The following is a 19,995-nucleotide window of genomic DNA, read 5'->3' on the forward strand; positions in this document are numbered from 1 at the left end:
TCACCAGATTAGCGTCCGCCGCTCATGTGGAGGAGTGGGGAATCGAACCTGGTTCTCCAGATCAGACTCCACCACTCCAAACCACCGCTCCTAACCACTACACCACGCTGGCTCTCACAAAGGCAAAAGTACCAATGCTACTTTCACTTCAGAGGCAGGGCTGGTTTTTTAAAAGATTATCGATGAAAATGTGGCCGGCAAGTGCCTACTTACGGCGGGCAGGGCGAAAAAGGATACGCCGATGAGGGTGAACGTCGCAGCGAGGAGACGGCCATTCCAGGTCTTCGGGTACTTGTCTCCATAGCCGATAGTGGTCAAAGTAATCTGAGGACAGACAGGCAGTCAACTGTCAAGTGCGCCCCTGCAGAGCGGGGCGGGGGTAGAATCCAGCAACAGGCCAATAATACGTTAGCTGTGCTCGTGCAGAGGTCAGCTGTCAGTTCAGTAGCTCTGTGCTCTCCCCTCCTATTTATGGCTTTCTTTGCTTGATATATAGCTTGCCTTTCTCGATGGGACTCGAGGCGGATTACCAAATATGGAAAATAATTCAATCAGACAGCATAAAGAAGCAAGGCGAAGAAGAGTTGGCTTTTATACCCCGCTTTTCTCTACCTTTAAGGAGTCACAAAGCAGCTTACAATCAACATTCCCTTCCTCTCCCCACAACAGGCAACTTGTGAGGTCGGTGGGGCTGAGAGAGTTCCAAGAGAACTGTGAGTAGCCCAAGGTCACCCAGCAGGCTTCATGTGGAAGAGTGGGGAAACCAACCCGGTTCTCCAGATTAGAGTCCGCCGCTCTTAACCACTACACCACGCTGGCTCTCAGTGTAAAGTGCTGTCAAGTCACAGCTGACTTCTGGCAACCCATTAAGGTATACAAGACAAGAGACGAACAAAGGTGGTTTGCCATTGCCTGCCTCTGCATAGCGACCCTGGACATCCTTGGAGGTCTCCCATCTAAGTACTAACCAGGGCCAACACATGAACACATGAAGCTGCCTTATACTGAATCAGATCCTGGGTCCATCAAAATCAGTATTGTTTACTTAGACCGGCAGCAGCTCTCCAGGGTTTCAGGCGGAGGTCTTTCACATCACCTACTTGCCTGGTCCCTTTAACTGGAGATGTCGTGGATTGACCCTGAGACCTTCTGCATGCCAAGCACATGCTCTACCACTGAGCTGTGGCCTATCCCCATGAAGCTGCCTTATACTGAATCAGACCCCTTATCCATCAAAGTCAGTACTGTCTATTCAGACCGGCAGCGGCTCTCCAGGGTCTCAGGCAGAGGTCTTTCACATCACCCACTTGCCTAGTCCCTTTAACTGGAGATGCTGGGGATTGAACCTGGGACCATTTGCATGCCAAGCAGATGCTCTGCCACTGAGCCACAGCCCCTCCCGCTTAGCTTCTAACATCTGGCGAGACCAGGCTAGCCTGGGCCATCCAGATCAGGGCCATCTTTCTAAAAGCATTTTTCTGGGCCACTCCTTTCCATCGCAACTGCGACCCCTTTATAAAAAAAAATGCTCTCCCAAACATTTCTGTTTTGTACATTCTGCAGAATGGTCGACGTGTGGGAGCCTTCCCAGCACCAGTCTGTTTCTGCTGAGCCCTCCGTCCTCTGCTCGTAGAAGAATGATGTACTGCAAGATTTTTTTCCAGCAATTCTATGTAGAGGGATTGTTTGTTTTCCTCCATTAAACTGAAACAGCTACCGCTTTAAAGAGGAAGGTTATGGTGTCAACAAGGTGAAAAAAATGCCTCCAAACTACCTTAGCTCGATGCCAAATTCTGGCAAAAATATAAACAGAGGCTCTTCCGCTCAAGCACATGTTTTTAGCAAATGGAGCTGTCCACAGCGACTTTATTGTTAACTCTTCCTAGGAAACCACTACCTTCTGGCTTCCCTTTCCATACTGAACAGCTCATTAACCAAAAGGAACAAACTAATGACCGTTTCACACACACTGATTTGAAGACTGGCTTTGTTCTGCTTCCTTTTCACTATTACTTTCCTAAAATAGGCATTGAGAGAGGCCAGGGTGGTTAAAAGGCCTGTCATCTCAAAAACACCACCGCTGTCAGCTCTGCGTGCAACACCTAAGAATGGTGGAAGAAGAAAAAGAGTTGGCTTTTACATGCCCACTTTCTCTACCTTTTAAGGAGAATCAAACCAGCTTACAATCACCTTCCCCTTCCTCTCCCCACAACAAACACCTTGTGAGGTAGGTGGGGCTGAGAGCTCTGAGAGAACTGGGACTAGCCCAAGGTCACCCAGCTGGCTTCATGTGGAGGAGTGGGGAAAGCAACCCGGTTCACCAGATTAGCATCCGCCGCTCATGTGGAGGAGTGGGGAAACCAACCCAGTTCACAAGGATGGTGACGAATCCTGAGGGTCACATGAGACCACAACAGGAGAAGAGCTTCAATGCACATTAATTGTGAAAGGGAAACCACAGCAAACAGAGAGAAAATGGACTGCCTTCTGCCCTCTAGAATCTCTGTTGCAAGGGCAATTTGACACACCATCGATTAGCAAACTGACCACTATAGAAATCCACCCTGGTGTGGACGCAGTGTTACAGGAGTAATTTGGGCATCTCAGTGCCACCACCAAAAAGTCCCCATCTCATGTAGCCATCCACCAAACCGTTGACTGTGGTGGCACACAGAACAGTCCTTTGACAGATGTTCAAAGTGTAGGTGGTTTCATATCAGAGAAGACAGCTTCTCGGGGCTTCAAAGGTCCTAAACAGCACCTTGAATTGGGACTGGAAACAAATCAGAATTCTCAAAGGAAATCATAGAATCAGAGTTGGAAGGGACCACCAGGGTCATCAGCCTCTCCCCCCCCCCCACACACACACAGTGACCTCCTACTCCAGGCCCAGAAGAGGGGAAAAACCCTACAGGATCCCTGGCCAATCTGGCCTGGAGGGAAATTGCTTCCTGGCCCCAAAGTGGCAATCAGCATTACCCTAAGCATGTAAGAAAGGGCCACAAGAGCCAAACACTGAGACAACCCTTCCTGCCCTCCCTCTCACGATCCTCCTAAATTGGCTGACAGATGGCCATCTAGCCTCTTCTTAAAAACCTCCAGGGAAGGAGCACTTACCACCTCCCGAGGAAGCCACTGAGGAACCGCTCTAACTGTTAGATGGTTATCATCATCGCAATACAAATTTTCAAACTTCAGGTATCCATGCACAGTGGAAAAAGTGGGCCCAGGAGCCTATCTGAATCTCAACATGGGGGGGGGACACCTCACAAAGTTTTTAACCAGAGTTTAATCTGAGCCAAGGTTAAAGAAAACCACTTCACAAGGGCGGCAAGAAATTGGCCCACCATCGACACTTACCAAGCCCCACCAAAGAGCATCTGCGTATGTGTCGAACTCCTCGTTTTCTTCCTTCTCGGCCAAATACACAAGGAAGGAGGCTAAAATGAGGCAGAGGAAGCCAATGTACCAGGCAGTGATCAGTTCCTGCAACACAGTGGAAGAGGAAAGAGAAGAATGGGATGACCAGTTAACTCCCCGCCTCAAGGGAACGACTCGAATCCCACAGAAAATCCCCGCTGACCGAAGAGACTTCCATCGGTGGAGCTTGACTTCCTCACCTCACCTCTCCCCCTTCAGCCCAAAATGCCCCCCAAAATGTCGCTTTGGGTGGGGAGAAAACACAGGCTTGCAGCCACGAAGAGAAAATGGAAGGAAATCCCTCCCTGCCCTTCTGCTAGCGGACATTTTCTGATAGATCCAGCTCATTGGCTTGACGACCGAGCAGAAAGAAGTTGAAGTGAAACCGGCCTGTAGAAAATCATGCCATAATGATATGAAATACGAGCCACTCCATGAAAAATGGGAATTATTTTATAAATATGTCGAGGCTTAAAATTAATAAAAACAAAATAACAAAGCAGACACTAACAAATGCTAATGATATTCAATCCAATTTTAAATCTAGAGAATAATTCTGATGGTTGAGGTAAAACAGCAAAGTATTGCAAAGAAATAATCCTGATGGTAGAGCGATAACAGAGATATTCAATATGTTTAACAGCCTATAAAATGATTATCTATATAATATATAGACAATTATAATTATATATAAAATGGTTCTTGTAGGTTATCCGGGCTGTGTGACCGTGGTCTTGGTATTTTCTTTCCTGACGTTTCACCAGCAGCTGTGGCAGGCATCTTCAGAGGAGTAACACTGAGACATTGTCCTTCAGTGTTACTCCTCTGAAGATGTCTGCCACAGCTGCTGGCGAAATGTCAGGAAAGAAAATACCAAGACCACGGTCACACAGCCCGGATAACCTACAAGAACCAATGAACTCTGACTGTGAAAGCCTTTGACAATATATAAAATGATTTACTATATGCTCAATTATCTTTTTCATTTTATAATAGGAGTGAATATTTGATCAAAAAATGGTGTAGATTTGCAGGACAACGTAGTCTGCCTGACTTATTTTTGTATTTAATTATTTTGTAATTGTACGTTGGACATTTCCATCTTTTCCCTTGCCCCATTTTTTTCCTTTTGTACCCTTCCTTTATATGATAATATAACTTTTCGTTAAAAAAAGAAAATCGTGCCAAGCGCGGTTCTTGTGTTCCCACACTGGCCTATCGTTTATTTATTTACTTTATTTGTAGCCCACCTTTCTGAGGCTCACAATGGATTATACAGCGTAAAATACTGCAGTCAAATACCACAAGACATTGAATATGCCAGGGGTCCCCAACCTTTGTGAGCCTGTGGGCACCTCTGGAATTCTGGCACAGGGTGCTAAGAGCAAGCACAAAACGGGTGCCACGGGGAGCAGACCCACAAACCCGGTTCTCCAGACTTGAGTCCACCGCTCTCGACCACTACACCATGCTGAGTCCGGGTCTCCCGAATTCTCGCCCAATCTCTCCCTCTGCGACACCCCTCTAGATCGACTCACGCCCGTCCCCGGCGCTCACCTTACTGTGGGCGTACACCACCGATCCCAGGAGCTTCCAGGTACCCCCTCTGCGGTCCATCCGTATCATACGCAGTATCTGCAGAAACCGCAAGCTTCGAAGCGCAGAGGTGGCAAAGACATTCCCCTGGGATCCCGCGGCCAGCACGGCGATAGACGCGATCAACACCATGATGTCTGCACGGGAGGGAAAGAAGCGGAGTTGTTAAGTGGAGTTTGCTCCCCACCCTCCAATTTCTACCCTTCCCATTTTCCTTTCGTGTTCGCTTCGGGAACTTCTCTTCTGTTCCCAAGTTAACCGAGGCGTTTATAAACAGAGGAAGCTAATATTGACTGAAGCGGGTCACAGAGGGGTCTGGAGACCAAGTCCTACGAGGAAAGGTTGAAGTAGCTGGGTATGTTTAGCTTGAAGAGGAGAAGACTGAGAGGGGATATGATAACCATCTTCAAGTACTTGAAGGGCTGTCATGTAGAGGAGGGTGCCGAGTTGTTTTCTGTTGCTCAAAAAGGTCGGACCAGAACCAACGGGTTGAAATTAAATCAGAAGAGTTTCCATCTAGACATTAGGAAGAATTTTCTAACAGTCAAAGCGGTTCTTCAGTGGAACAGGTTTCCTCGGGAGGTGGTGAGCTCTCCTTCCCTGGAGGTTTTTAAGCAGAGGTTAGATGGCCATCTGTCAGCAATGCTGATTCTATGACCTTAAGCAGATGATGAGAGGGAGGGCATCTTGGCCATCTTTGGGGGGAACTGGGGATGTGTGGGGGAGAGTAGTTGTGAGTTTCCTGCATTGTGCAGGGGGTTGGACTAGATGGCCCTAGTGATCTTTTCCAACTCTATGATTCTATGAGGACCATATCACTCCAGTCTTGTTCCATCAGCACTGGCTCCCAGTTCGCTCCCAGGCCCAATTCAAGGTGCTGGTATTGACCATTAAAACCCTATATGGCTTGGGGCCAGCATACCTGAAGGACCTCCTATATGAACCTACTGGACCACTTTGGTCATTGTCAGGGCCCTGCTTTGGGTGCCCCACCATCTGAGGCAGATGGGTGGCAACCCAAGAAATAGTCTCCTCGGTTGTGGTGCCAAAATTTTGAAACCCCTCCCCAGGGAGTTTCATCTGTCTCTCTATCACTGGCCATTTATGCTTGGTAATTAGCAGCGCATTCCAGGCTGAAGTGCCCCACATTTTTTTAAATTTCTTCACATTGACCTGTCATTCCAGATGTCACTGCGAAGCCGGCGCATACCTGCTTCGCATTTCTTAAGAGCCCCTTTAATGTGACCTTTTGTATTTGCTCCGCCCCAGCATTGCAGCATTCACTGAAGGAAGCATGCAGAATCCCAGCCACGGCTTAGCTATGAAAATAACTATTGCTAATAGCTATGCAAACGAAGGTGTAGGCAAGTGGGAGGGGTGGAATTTGTTTGACTTTCTCCTCTTTCATCGGGACCATGAATAGACATTTTAAAGGTCGGATTTAAAAAATCAGCGTTGAGCAAGGAGCAGAATCGACCCTGCATAAATGGCCACTGTCTTTTTTCCTTTGTGTCTTTCATTAACTCTTATTAGCCTTTTTTCATGTTGGTGTGCATACTTGTTTTATTTAATTCTTTTCAATGCCTCATATAGGCAAAAGTATTTTAAACACTGCTTTAAAGTTTGAAATATTTTGATATCTGAAATGTTTAATCGTTGAAATGTTTCAGTGTTCCCCACCTTGGGGACCGTGAGAGGGATGCAGAGACAGCATGTAAATGTTGTAAATAAAAGAAGAAGAAGAAAAAAGAGTAGGTTTTTACACATACCCCCTTTTCTCTAAGGAGTCTCAGAGGCTTACAATCGCCTTCCCTCCCCCTCCCCACAACAGACACCTTGTGAGATAGATGGGGCTGAGAGAGTTCTGAGAGAACTGTGACTAGCCCAAGGTCACCCAGCAGGCTGCATGTGGAGGAGTGGGGAAACCAACCCGGTTCACCAGATTAGAGTCTGCCACTTTTAGCCACTATACCACGCTGACTAGCTTAGACACCTCCAAAGCTCAATCCTTCCGAATATATATATTTATTCATTTACTTCATTTATACCCCACCTTTTCCCCAATGGAAAAGAAGTTGGTTTTTATACCCCAATTTTCTCTACCTTTAAGGAGTCTCAAAGAGGCTTACAATCTCCTTCCCTTCCCCTCCCCACAACAGACACCTTGTAAAGTAGGTGGGGCTGAGAGAGTTCAGAGATAACTTTTACTAGCCCAAGGTCACCCAGCAGGCTACATGTGGAGGAGTGGGGAATCGAACCTGGTTCTCCAGATTAGAGACCACAGCCACTACACCACACTGATGAATGGGGACTAGCAGCAAGAACAGAGAAGAAAAAAAATAAAAGTTGGTTTTTATATACTGTGACTTTCTCTACCACTTAAGGGAGACTCAAACTGGCTTACAATCACCTTCCCTTCCCCTCCCCACACCAGACACCCTGTGAGGTGCGTGGGGCTGAGAGAATGTGACTTGCCCAAGGTCACCCAGAAGGCTTTATGTGTAGGAGTGGGGAAGCAAATCCAGTTCACCAGATTAGCCTCCGCCGCACATGTGGAGGAGTGGGGAATCAAACCCCACCGATCCTATTCCGTTAATGTTCAGGAGGTCTCCTGAAAGGGCGCTGGAGATCCACGCAACCGGCAGAAGCCGACTGGCCAAGAAGACAGAGCTTACCGATGACGCAAAACGGTTTGCGGGCAAATTTTAACCTTCCTCTCCAGCCCCGATATCGGCAGCAGCAGCCGGCAGCCCAGATTCTCACAAAGTACTCCACTCCAAAGACCACAATGGTGACGATTTCCTGGAAGAAAGACCGTAAGTAAGAGATTTCCTGGAAGAGGTACCGTAAATCAGGGGAAACACAAGGAGAATTCAATGCTCATTCGTCATTTTTTCTGGAAACCGATTCTGGTAGGGTTGCCAACTTCCAGGTGATGCCTGGCACTACCCCAGAATGACAACTGAACTCCAGCCGCTCTGAGCCGGACCTAGTCTGGAAAAGCGGCTTAAAAATCCAACACCTCAAACAAGAAAGCAAGCAAGCAAACAAACAAACAAACACCTACAGAGGTAATTTCCCCTGGAGGAAATGGCAGCTCTGGAGGGCGGATTCTATGGGATTATATCCCACAGAGGTCCCTTCCCCAGCCCCACCCCCAAATCGCCAGAAATTTCCCAACTCGAGTTGGCAACCTTACATTCTCGTAATTGCACACATACATTCCTCCCCAAAGCAGCTTGGAGATTTTGACTTGTCCTTTGGCTCATCTTGAAACTTAGGACACGTTCACACACACACTGAATAATGCATTTTCAATCTGTTCTCAATGCACTTTGCAACTGGACTGGACTGTATGAAAGGGCAAAATCTACTTCCAAAGGTCGGACCAGAACCAACGGGTTGAAATTAAATCACTGAAATGAATTAAATTAAATCATTGAAATGAATGCGCTTAGACTGGAGTAACTCTCCTTAGCTTTGCACTGTTAGATTGAGGCCGTGACTCCGGGAGGGGGTTTTAACCTTTCTAGAAGGTCATCAGAGCTTTTTCAGATATCTGGTTTTATTGTTTGAGCCACAGCCTGTTAGAACCCACCTTTAGAATATAGTTTAATAAAGGCCAGGTATAAATGTTTCAAACAAATAAATCTCACAACCCAATTATTTCTGTTTCCTTTATTGGATCTTTCAAACGTTGTTTACTCAGTCACATTTATTATTACTTTTATTAACAGAATATTTCAGAACAAAAGGCAGGCTTGAAATAGACAGAGAGAGTCCACAGCATGCCCTTCACAATGACAGATGGACACACCCAAAGGGAGAATTGGCAACGCTTCCACCTGGCACCTATCCATCATGCTTTTGATGGGCTGTCTGTCATGTCTCGACATATTTTTGGCACAACCATGTGAATATGGATGGATTTGTTTATGCATTCTTTTAAACAAGGAAGCGTCATTGGGAGTGCAGGAGAGATTCCCCGGTGTCACCACTGGGATCTGACCAATCAACAGTGAGAGTCCACCGCTCATGTGGAGGAGTGGGGAATTGAATCTGGTTCTCCAGATTAGAGTCCGTCACTCCCAACCACTATACCACACTGGTAAGCTGTGTGTATGCGATAAAATGTTTTTAACAATATGTTCATTTTAAAAGGCATCCTTCTGCATCCTTCAGAGCTTCTGCCTGAAATGCTGATGAGTTACTATTAAAAGTATGCATAATTTCACTCCCTGACATTTTGCGGTTGGCTCCATCTCCTGAGGCAACCATTATGTGGTTGTGCCCATCATTGTGCATCAGAATTGCAAAGGTGCTCGCGGGCTTTAAAAGGTTGGGGACTCCCAGTCTGCGCAGACTGACAGCAGCTCTCCAGGGTCCAAGATCTCTCATGTCACCTACTGCCTAATCCTTTTAACTGGAGATGCCGGGGATCGAACCTGGGACCTTCTGCATGCAAATTAGAGGCCCTTCTGCTGAGCCACGGTCCCTCTCCATGGCTCTTCAGGGCCTCAGGCAGAGGTCTTTCACATCACCTACTGCCTGGTCCTTTTAACTGGAGGTGCCAGGGATTGAACCTGGGACCTTCTGCATACAAAGCGGAGGCTCTTCCACTAAGCCGCAGCCTCTCATATCCTCCCTCTGCCACGGATTGTCATCAAGATTTCACTAGCTCTTAATCTTACAGGAGGCACAAGGCATCCCAGGAATCTGCTTGTCGGCAAGAATTCTCCATGCTATCACTCAGCCTGGCATCAGAGGCCAAGTTGTCGCTAGGAAGGCACACCAAGCTGTCATGAGCAGCAGCGCCATGTGGTTGCACATCAGATCAAAGCGCGCACCGAGACAGCGGCACGGCGGAGGAGGAGAACCGGCAGCCTCTGCTTCTCTGCTGCTGCACGGCACTCGTTAGTTCAAAGCCAGGCATGATTAAGAGGTTTGTTTCTACCCGACGCCCAAACTAACTGTTGGGCTAGATGGCGGTTTGGCAGATGTCACAGCAAAACACAACAAGGGAGGGGGGAATACATGAAAACAAACACCTGACCACGATCACATGAATGGAAAGGCATTTTTTTTGCATTGGTCTATGCAGGGATGGCATCGGCATTGCCTGAGATGGGGCAGCTGCCAGGGCATGGGGCTTCAGGTGGGGGCTCACTGCCAGTGACCCCCACCCACCTGCTCTTTCCCAGCCTGCTCACTTTGGTGTGCTCTGCCAGCCAGCCACGGTCCAGGGCAGTTAGAGAAAAGAAGCATTGCAAGAAGACGAAGAAGAAGACGAAGAAGACGAAGAAGACGAAGAAGACGAAGAAGACGAAGAAGACGAAGAAGACGAAATATCTTGGCATTTGGTCTGAGTTTTCTGATTTATTTAGGAAGAAGAAGAGTTGGTTTTTATACCCACTTTTCTCTACCTTTAAGGAGTCTCAAACTGGCATACGATTTTCTTCCTCTCCCCACAACAGACACCTTGTGAGGTAGGACGGGCTGAGAGAGTTCAGAGAGAACTGTGACTAGCCCAAGGTCACCCAGCAGGCGTCATGTGGAGGAGTGGGGAATCGAACCCAGTTCTCCAGATTAGAGTCCGTCGCTCTTAACCACTACCCATATCATCATTTTTGTTTCAAGACTGTATAACTTTTAAATTTGTTTTAAATTGTGGGATTCTACTAAATATTTATGGCTTTCTGTTCAATGTCACGTTTTCTTACCATTTTGTAACTTTTCCTTCATCATCTAAACTTAGGCGAAACATTTAATTATTTCAATTATTATTTTTAACAAAACAGCATCTGCCACTTACCAGTATGTAGAGGGCACCTTCTGAACTCTTCTCATACTCTGCGATAGTTGAAAAGACAGACAGCACCAGGCAGGAGAAAACGAGTAGAAAACTGGAGAGCATTTTTTTAAAAAAAGAAAAGAAGAAAAAACAAAACAGTATTAACGCCACAATCGACAGTGTGTGCTTCCAGCCAGCAGACAGGTTTGCCTAACCTGGGCATCAGGTTGAGGGAATGGATTTCAACATACGAAACTGACCTATTTCAGTATGAATCCAACTAAACACCAACAAAACATCTTACATTAGTTCTGGATATGGCACGATCTTTGCCCATTCGCCAACGCTTCCTATTTTCCACTCTGAAAAGCCTTTCTTTACCCTTCTTAAAATTAAAATGTACAAATTTAGATCAGCTTTCTTAGCGCTACACCTTGTGCCAGAGGAAAAAGCTCTTCGCGCAGCGGCATATTGTAACTTTCCCAATCGCTTCTGCCTCTGCCGATGCTTTTTCGCTAGCAGATCACGGGAAAGCACCACCAAGACAGATCAGTGGTCCCTTTACTATCATCACCGACTGACAGCAGCTCTCTGGGATCTCAGGATGGGGTTGCCAACCTCATGGTGGCACCTAGAGGTCTCCCGCTATTACAACTGATCTCTAGGCGACCAAGATCGGTTCCCCTGGAGAAAATGACTGCGACCAAGATCGGTTCCCCTGGAGAAAATCTGACTGCTTCTCAAATGAGAAAATGAAAAGGACTCTAAGGCACTGTACCATACTGAGGTCCTTCCCCTCCCAAAACCCCGTCCTCCCCAGGCTCCGCCCCAAATCTCCAGGTATTTCCCAACCCCCAGCTGGCAATCCTATCTCAGGACCCAAACAAAGTTCTTTCTGGCAGCTGCTACCAGAGATCCCCTTTCAAATGGTCCTGAGGTTGGCCTGATCCCCTCCTGTTGGCGTGGACAGGACAGCAACGGTTATGCTAGGAAAACAACATGGCAGCTTGCTGGAAGTCATCCCTGCAGATCTTCTGCAGGGTTGGCAAGAGCAGTTACAAAACTCCTTCAAGATGGGGGCTAAAGCAACAATTCGAGTAGCACAATCCTGGAAAGAAGAGGAGTTACCAAGTACGGAGGAATGGCTTCATAAAATATTGGTACATTAGGTACATGGAAGGAAATTACAGTATATAGACCCGTGTTGGCGAACCTATGGCACGCGTGCCGACTCTGGCACGCGTAGCCCTCTCTGCTGGCACGCGCCCGGCCGCCTCCACTCAGCCCCCGGGGAAGCAGCCTTCCTTCCCCTTCCCTTCCCGGGCTGGAGGCGAGGGGCCGAGGCGCGGCTTTGCCTGGCCCCGCGCCATGGGCGGTCCGCAGCGACTACGGATTGGGGGCGGGGACAGCGGGCGAGCCGGCAGCAGTCGCCCTCAGGGCCCGCCCGCCCGCCCGCTGCAAAAGGCCCCTGAAGGCCGGGCCGCCACCTGCGGCGCCTCCCCCGCTTGGCCAAGAGGAGCCGCCGCCGCCGCCCCGGTTCTGCCCAGCCGAGCGGCCTGTGAAGCGGAGCCGGGGAGCGGGAGCGGCCCGTGCGGTGGGGGGGGGGGGGCGTGCTGCGGTGGCGGCCGGCGGGATTTGCGCCCAAGCAGCCCCCGGAGCCTCTGGCCCAGCCTGGGCTCCGCTGCAGCTGCCAGAGAAACGCAGCGCATCACGGCCCTCTCTGAAGCCGCAGCGTGCAGGAACGCTGCGGCCCCTTTAAATCCCCTCTCGCCATCGGCAAGAGGAGGCGGGAGGCGGGAGGGAGGAAGACGCTTCCCCCAAGCCGGGAAGGCGAAGCGTCCCTGCACGCTGCGCGGCACAGGGGTTGAAACCTCTCTCGGCCGCCGCAGAGGGAGGGAGGGAGGGAGGGAGGGGGGGAATAAGAGGAAAAAGCCAATCGCTCCCTCCCGGGGCCAGAGCATCCGCGTGGGAGCCGATCAGGTGGAGGACTTTTGTGGACTTGGGGGGGGGGGGGAGAGAGGTGGGAAAGCTGAAGCCCGGTCGCAGGGAGCCGGCTGTGTGTGAAGGCTTTTCTCTCTTTTCTTCCTTTTTCAGTCACTCTCCTATTCTTTCTCTCCTCTTTCCCCTTCTCTTTCCCCGTCTCTTTCCCCTTCTCTTTCTCTTTCCCCTTCTCTTTCTCCTTCCCCTTCTCTTTCTCCTTCCCCTTCTCTTTCTCCTTCCCCTTCTCTTTCTCCTTCCCCTTCTCTTTCTCCTTCTCTTTCTCTTTCCCCTTCTCTTTTTCTTTCCCCTTCTCTTTCTCTTTCTTTCCCCTTCTCTTTCTCTTTCCCCTTCTCTTTCTCTTTCCCTTTCTCTTTCTCCTTCCCTTTCCCCTTCTCTTTCTCTTTCCCCTTCCCCTTCTCTTTCTTTCCCCTTCTCTTTCTTTCCCCTTCTCTTTCCCCTTCTCTTTCTCTTTCCCCTTCCCCTTCTCTTTCCCCTTCCCCTTCTCTTTCTCCTTCCCCTTCCCCTTCCCTTTCTCTTTCCCCTTCTCTTTCTCTTTCCCCTTCTCTCTCTCTCTCTCTTCCCCCCCCTCTCTCTCTCTCTTTCCCCTTTTCTCTCTCTCTCTCTCTCTCTTTCCCCTTCTCTCTCTCTCTTTCCCCTTCTCTCTCTCTCTTTCCCTCTCTTTCCCTCTCTCTCCCTCCCTTTCCCTCCCCCTCCCTCCCCCCTCTCCCTCCCTCCCCCCCTCTCTCTCCTTTCCATGCTTCCTTTCTGCCTTCTTTCTGTCCTTCATTCTTTCCTTCCTTCCTTCTTTCTGTCCTTCATTCCTTCCTTCCTTCTATCTGTCCTCCTTTCTTCCCTTCCTTCTTCCTTTCCGTCCTTCTTTCCTTCCTTCTTTCTGTCCTTCATTCCTTCCTTCCTTCTTTCCTTCCTTCTTTCTGTCCTTCCTTCTTTCCTTCTTTCTGTCCTTCCTTCTTTCCTTCTTTCTTTCCTTCCTTCCTTCTTTCCTTCCTTGCAGATCGACCGCAGGCTGCAAGCTGCGCCCCCCTGGCACCTTGGTTGCCTGGGCCCACCGCTGGCTGCCTTCCCACCTGGGAGGAGGGGGAAGACCTGGGGGAGCTGAGACACCCTCCAAGCCTTCTCTGCATACCCTCCCCTAAGGTTGCCAACCTCCAGGTGGTGGCTGGAGATCTCCTGCTATTACAACTGATCTCCAGCCAATAGAGATCAGTTCCCCTGGAGAAAATGGCCACTTTGGCCATTGGGCTCTATGGCTGTGCAGTCTTCCTCCCCAAACCCCGCCCTCCTCAGGCTTCACCCCCAAAACCTCCCGCCAGTGGTGAAGAGGACCTGTCAACCCTAGCTTCCCCCCCCACACACACACCAGGAGATCTATGCCCGGTATGGCCCCCGAACGATGTTATAAATATGCAAATGGCCCTTGGCAGAAAAAAGGTTCCCCACCCCTGTTCTAAACTAAAACCTCAGTATTCAGGTTAAATTGCCGCATTGGCACTTGGCGATAAATAAGTGGGTTTTGGGTTGCAGTTTGGGCACTCGGTCTCTAAAAGGTTCGCCATCACTGATATAGACCAATTTGGGATGGTAAACAATCTGCCCAAGACAATTTTGCTAAGAAACAGTACCCATTTTTAGTCAATTGTAATAAAATCAAACCTGATGAACATGTAAATAAGAAATAAATTCTGCACTATATTTAGAAAAAGAGTTGATTTTTATACCCCGCTTTTCTCTACCTTAAGGAGTCTTAAAGCGGCTTACAATCAACATTCCCTTCCTCTCCCCATACACACAACAGGTACCTTGTGAGGTAGGTGGGGCTGAGAGAGTTCGGAGAGAATTGTACCCGGCCCAAGGTCACCCAGCCGGCTTCACGTGGAGAAGTGGGGAATCAAACCTAGTTCTCCAGGTTAGCGTCCACTGCTCTTAACTACTACACCATCCTGGCTCTCTAATGTTTTAAAATACATTATGCACAAGACTGTATTTATAGTATGTTATGCAGAAAAAAATAAAGCAATATATCTGATTCTCAATCGGGCCCCATCTGTGGATACTTAAACCTGGAGATTGGAACCAAGAACAGACAGGACAGGTCTTTCCACAAATCCGGGAGAAGTCCCAGGTTTACAGAAAAATTGGAATCCCCCCTCCCCAAATAGAAGCAGCGCCTATAGCTTTGAGAAATAAATGCCCTCAGTGGCTGCTGCTAGGGAACCACAACTGTTGGGCCAGCCTTCAAGCTTACTACTTTTTAATGGCAGCCATGAAGGAGCTAGAAAATATTTTGAAGTGTAAGGATGTGTCACTGGCCACCAAGACTAGATTAATTCATGCCATTGTATTCCCTATTACTATGTATGGGTGTGAGAGCTGGACAGTGAAGAAAGCTGATAGGAAGAAAATAGATTCCTTCGAAAGGTGGTGTTGGAGCAGAGTCGTGGACTGCCAAAAAAACAAATCAGTGGGTTATAGATCAAATCAAGCCTGAACTGACCCTAGAAGCTAAACTGAGGCTATCGTATTTTGGTCACGTCATGAGACAAGAGTCAGTGGAAAAGACAGTCATGCTAGGAAAAGTTGAGGGCAGCAGGAAAAGAGGAAGACCCAACAAGACATGGACTGACTCAATAAAGGAAGCCACAGCCTTCAATTTGCAAGATCTGAGCAAGGCTGTCAAAGACAGGACATTTTGGAGGACTTTCATTCATAGGATCGCCATGAATCGGAAGCGACTTGACAGCACTTAACACACACACACACACTCTACAAAAGCCGGTGGGTGTCGTGGTTAGAATGCTAGAGTAAGATCTGCGAGATTCAAGTTCAAATCCCACTCTGCTATGGAGACTTGCTTGGTAACCTTGGGCAAGTCACGTACAGTCAACCTAACCTACCTCACACAGTGGTTATGAAGATAAAATGGAGGAAGGGAGAATGATGCGAGCCCCTTTGGGTCCCCACTGCAGAGAAAGGTGGGGCATAAATGAATAATAAATATAGCTGGACATGGGAGACAGATAAAAGGCAGGCTGGTTCGTGCTGTGAAAGAGAGAAAGAAAGAAGAAATGGAGAAGATATGGGGTTTGCTAGGAGCAGGAAAAGAGAAAATAACGTGAAGGAAGGGTTACAGGGTAAAATGAGGTACTCCCATAAATCCTGGGTTCCCCACCATGAAACTGGTCCCAGCGGCCACCACTGCAAAACGGGGCCACAGTTGTCATGGTTGGAAGCTGCCAGAGGGAGGAAAGGAAGGAAAGCTGAAGACAGGTAAAGGAAGTGTGCTGGTGGAAAGAAGGAAGCAGGAAAGGGGGAGAGGTTATGGGGACTTTCAGGGAAGGAGCAAAGGAAATAATATCATGATACCAGAACGCGGGGTCATCTGCTGAAGCTGGAGGGTGACAGATTCAAAACAGATAAAAGGAAGTATTTCTTCACACAACGCTTAGCTAAACTGTGGAACTCCCTGCCCCAGGATGTGGTGATGGCTGCCAACTTGGAAGGCTTTAAGAGGGGAGTGGACATGTTCATGCAGGAGAGGGCTATCCAGCAGGGCCTTTCTTGTGTTCTTATGGAGGATGGAGCTATCCATGGCCACTAGTCAAAATGGCTACTAGTCATGATGCATACCTATTCTCTCCAGGATCAGAGGAGCATGCCCGTTATATTAGGTGCTTTGGAAAACAGGCAGGATGGTGCTGCTGCAGCCGTCTTGTTTGGGGGGCTTCCTAAAGGCACCTGGTTGGCCACTGTGTGAACAGACTGCTGGATTTGATGGGCCTGGGTCTGACCCAGCAGGGCTTTTCTTATGTTCTTATGTTATAATAGAGGAGGGGGGAATCAGATGGTCCATGAAAGTCCTTGCGAGTCCCCTGCTTGTATAATGTAATATTTTAAAAATGGGGCTTAGAGAAGATAGAATTACTACTCTTTTGTGATACCACGAGACATCCAGCGATTTGCCTGCTCTCCTGGGAGGCAGTCCGTTTGGTTTGCCAGAAACAACTTGGCAAGGAGGCTGACATCGGGAGTCAGCAAGGACAGTGGGTCAAGCAAGCAAACCGAAATAAATTAATTTACTAATTATGGCAGCACAGCTGCCAACCCAGAAATAAAACTGAAAACTCGCATTTTGTAAGAAGAAACAAAATAACATTAAATAACTCATTCCTCTAGCTTTGATCATACGCTGCCGTAAATTTAGCATGGAATATTTATAAGGCTCTGCATGTCTGGCACCTGCCTTGACATTTTCTACAGGGATACTGCTGTTTTTCAATCGGCAAAAATAAAAAGGAAGAAGGAGGAGGTTTTTATATACCGACTTCCTTTACCTTTTAAGGAGTTTCAAACCAGCGTACAATCACCTTCCCTTCCCCCCCCCCAACAATAGACCCTTTGTGAGGTAGGTGGGGCTGAGAGAGCCAGGAGAGAACTGTGAATAGCCCAAGGTCGTCCAGCTGGCTTCATGTGGAGGAGTGGGGAAACCAACCCGGTTCTTCAGATTAGAGTCTACCGCTCCTAACCACTACACCACGCTGGCTGGCACCTACATTTCGCCACAAAAGGGATCATCTACAATCAACAGGCAACATGGAAGTTGCAACCCTTTTAGAAGTTTGGTGGTATCAGGAACTCTTTGTGTGAGCAAAGGCTAAATGCCTTCAGATTCCTTTAATCTTCCAGTGATTTGGGGGGGGGGTCAAAACTGACCCCAAAAGTAAACCCAGAAGCGCAGCATTGCATGGGACACCCTTGGGGGAGAGTGCAAGAGTATTCCGCGCGATGCCGCACTTCCGGGCTTATCCTGGAAGCGATGCTGTCACAGCTGCATGGCCGTGCGCACACAGGATCCCCACTGGAGGGGAAACAGGAGCGCTTCTGCTTGCAGCCTGGTTAATTGGCAGGCAACGGTTCGCCAGAACCAGGCCTATGACAACCCTAACGGGCTCACGTATTAAATCCCACCACCACCAGATGTCACATGTGTGCGTCACGGTTCACGCTAGCCTCTTCCAAGTCCATTCATTCATGAGCGCATGGAAGAACTGGGCTGTGAGAACCAGCCCAAAGAAAAGTTAGGCACCAGCTCTCAAGGGGACCCCTTGGGGACCATCCCACCCAGGATTCGGACAAAGCTGCTATCAAATTTTGGGTATTATTTTATAGTCTGTTCTTTATAAATCGACGCGTCGTCCCCATTAGAACAGGCCTGTTACTTCAAGACAGGGAGCACAAATTAAATCACAGAATTCCAGTTGTATCGACGGGAGAATAATTTCTCTTTAGATGTAGGGATCGCCAAGAACCAGAACGCCATGCCTGGTATGAGGCATCCTGATGCTCCCTGGCAGGAAAGGGAGGTGGAAAAGGGAAACAGTTAACTAATAGCTCAGGAAAGAGAATTTAACCAGGAAGCAGCAAAGGCTGAAACGAAGAAATTTAATTTGAATGACAACCTATGTTAAAAATGTATTTCATTAGCCTAACGCACTCCGGCCTACGTTAATAGACAGTAATGAGCTTTGATATATGATTTTCATGGAGGGACGCGTCATTAAAGATGCTAATTCCATTTACAGCCCCGTATTATTTTCCAAAACTCAAGCGAAGTTAACACGTGCACAAATCATGTTTTGCAGCTTTTTCCTAGATCAACAGGGTGGGGGGGGGGGGAGACGAGGGATGCTGTAGGCATCTGTCTGTCAGTCTGTTACTTGTTCCATCTTCGGGGTAGTAAATCATTGTTAATGTGGCTTTTTATCACAGTGTATTGTGTTTCTGGTTTGTTATCCTAGACCAAGCTTCTAAATAGCCAGGCGCTGGCAGCGAGGGAGGATCATTTCCAGGGGGCCAGGCCGGAAAATCTTTTGTAAATTAAGATAAAGTCGTTCTTTTTAAGATGCTGTTTGGATAAGAAATGATAACCGGCTAATAAAATCTTTTATGGGCTGGTAAATTCGATAGACTTAAGTGAAAGAGCAGCCTAAAGGTAGGCTGTACCCCTCCCTCGCTTCCGATTCCTCCTCAACTCTATTGTCTAAAGGAAATGCAAAACACAAGTCCGGTCACACCTTAAGGACTAACATGGGATGACTTTTCATGAATAAATACTGTTAAGAACATAAGAACAGCCCTGCTGGATCAGACCAGTGGTCCATCTAGGCCAGTATCCTGTCTCACACAGAGGCCAAGCAGTTGCCCTGGAGGCTCAACAATAGGGCATAGAGGGCAAGCTCCTGGCAACACTCGTATCTTCACCTTTCTCTGCTTCCTTCTCTCCTTTCCACCCACAAACCAGCTACATTTTCGGTTCCTGTAGGCTATCCGGGCTGTGTGACCGTGGTCTTGGTATTTTCTTTCCTGACGTTTCGCCAGCAGCTGTGGCAGGCATCTTCAGAGGAGTAACACCGAAGGACAGTGTCTCTCGACAGTGTTACTCCTCTGAAGATGCCTGCCACAGCTGCTGGCGAAACGTCAGGAAAGAAAATACCAAGACCACGGTCACACAGCCCGGATAGCCTACAAGAACCGATGAACTCTGACCGTGAAAGCCTTCGACAATATTTTCAGCCTCATTTTATCTGCCCCCCCCATCTTCAGCTATATTTATTATTTCATTTATATCCTGCCTTTCTCCATAATGGGGACCAAAAGCAGTTTACATTATACTTTTTTCCTCCCCCTGTGAGGTATTAGGCTGAGAATGTATAATTAGCCCAAGGTCACCCAGTGAGCTTCCACAGCAGAGGTGTGATTCAAACCTAGGTCTGAAACTCTAATCACTATACCACACTGCCTTTCATGGGGTGGCTGCTGTTGACCAGTAGCAAGCAGCCAGTCCTGGGTGAGTCATGCAAGTTGCATGGTTGCAAGTTGCCCAGGTGGGCCTGGCCCCAAACAGCCCTGGAAAGGGCCCTGCCCCATCCCTCTGCCTTTCACTGAAAGAAACCAAGGCTTGAAGGCTGACAATACAGTTGTGGTTGTCTAGCAACAGCCACTGACAGCATTCACTTCTTAAAGCTACAGGCACTGCTTCTATTATCTGGGTTAACTCCCAATGTATTTTTTTAGATTTCAAATTTTTCTGCTAACCTGGGACATTTTTCAAGTTTGTAGAAGAATCTGGCTTGTCTGTTCATGGCTTCAGTCTCCAGATTTAAGTAGCCTCAGACTTGGCCATGTTAAGAATT

General features: G+C 48.2%; 1 protein-coding gene across 1 annotated transcript in view; it reads right to left on the bottom strand.

Moving 5' to 3' along the window:
• The window catches only part of KCNQ2 (potassium voltage-gated channel subfamily Q member 2), a 118,581-nt gene that overhangs the window by 60,425 nt on the left and 38,161 nt on the right, over positions 1-19,995 (bottom strand). Inside the window, exons 2-6 of the mRNA XM_056844640.1 lie at positions 10,829-10,919; positions 7,692-7,818; positions 4,978-5,153; positions 3,361-3,486; positions 214-324 (exon numbers count right to left, since the gene is read on the bottom strand). Of these exons, the coding sequence (XP_056700618.1) occupies positions 214-324; positions 3,361-3,486; positions 4,978-5,153; positions 7,692-7,818; positions 10,829-10,919 (631 nt within the window). The remainder of the gene's footprint in view (positions 1-213; positions 325-3,360; positions 3,487-4,977; positions 5,154-7,691; positions 7,819-10,828; positions 10,920-19,995) is intronic.

Source organism: Euleptes europaea, chromosome 2, assembly GCF_029931775.1.
Source record: "Euleptes europaea isolate rEulEur1 chromosome 2, rEulEur1.hap1, whole genome shotgun sequence".
Taxonomy (NCBI): Eukaryota; Metazoa; Chordata; class Lepidosauria; order Squamata; family Sphaerodactylidae; genus Euleptes; species Euleptes europaea.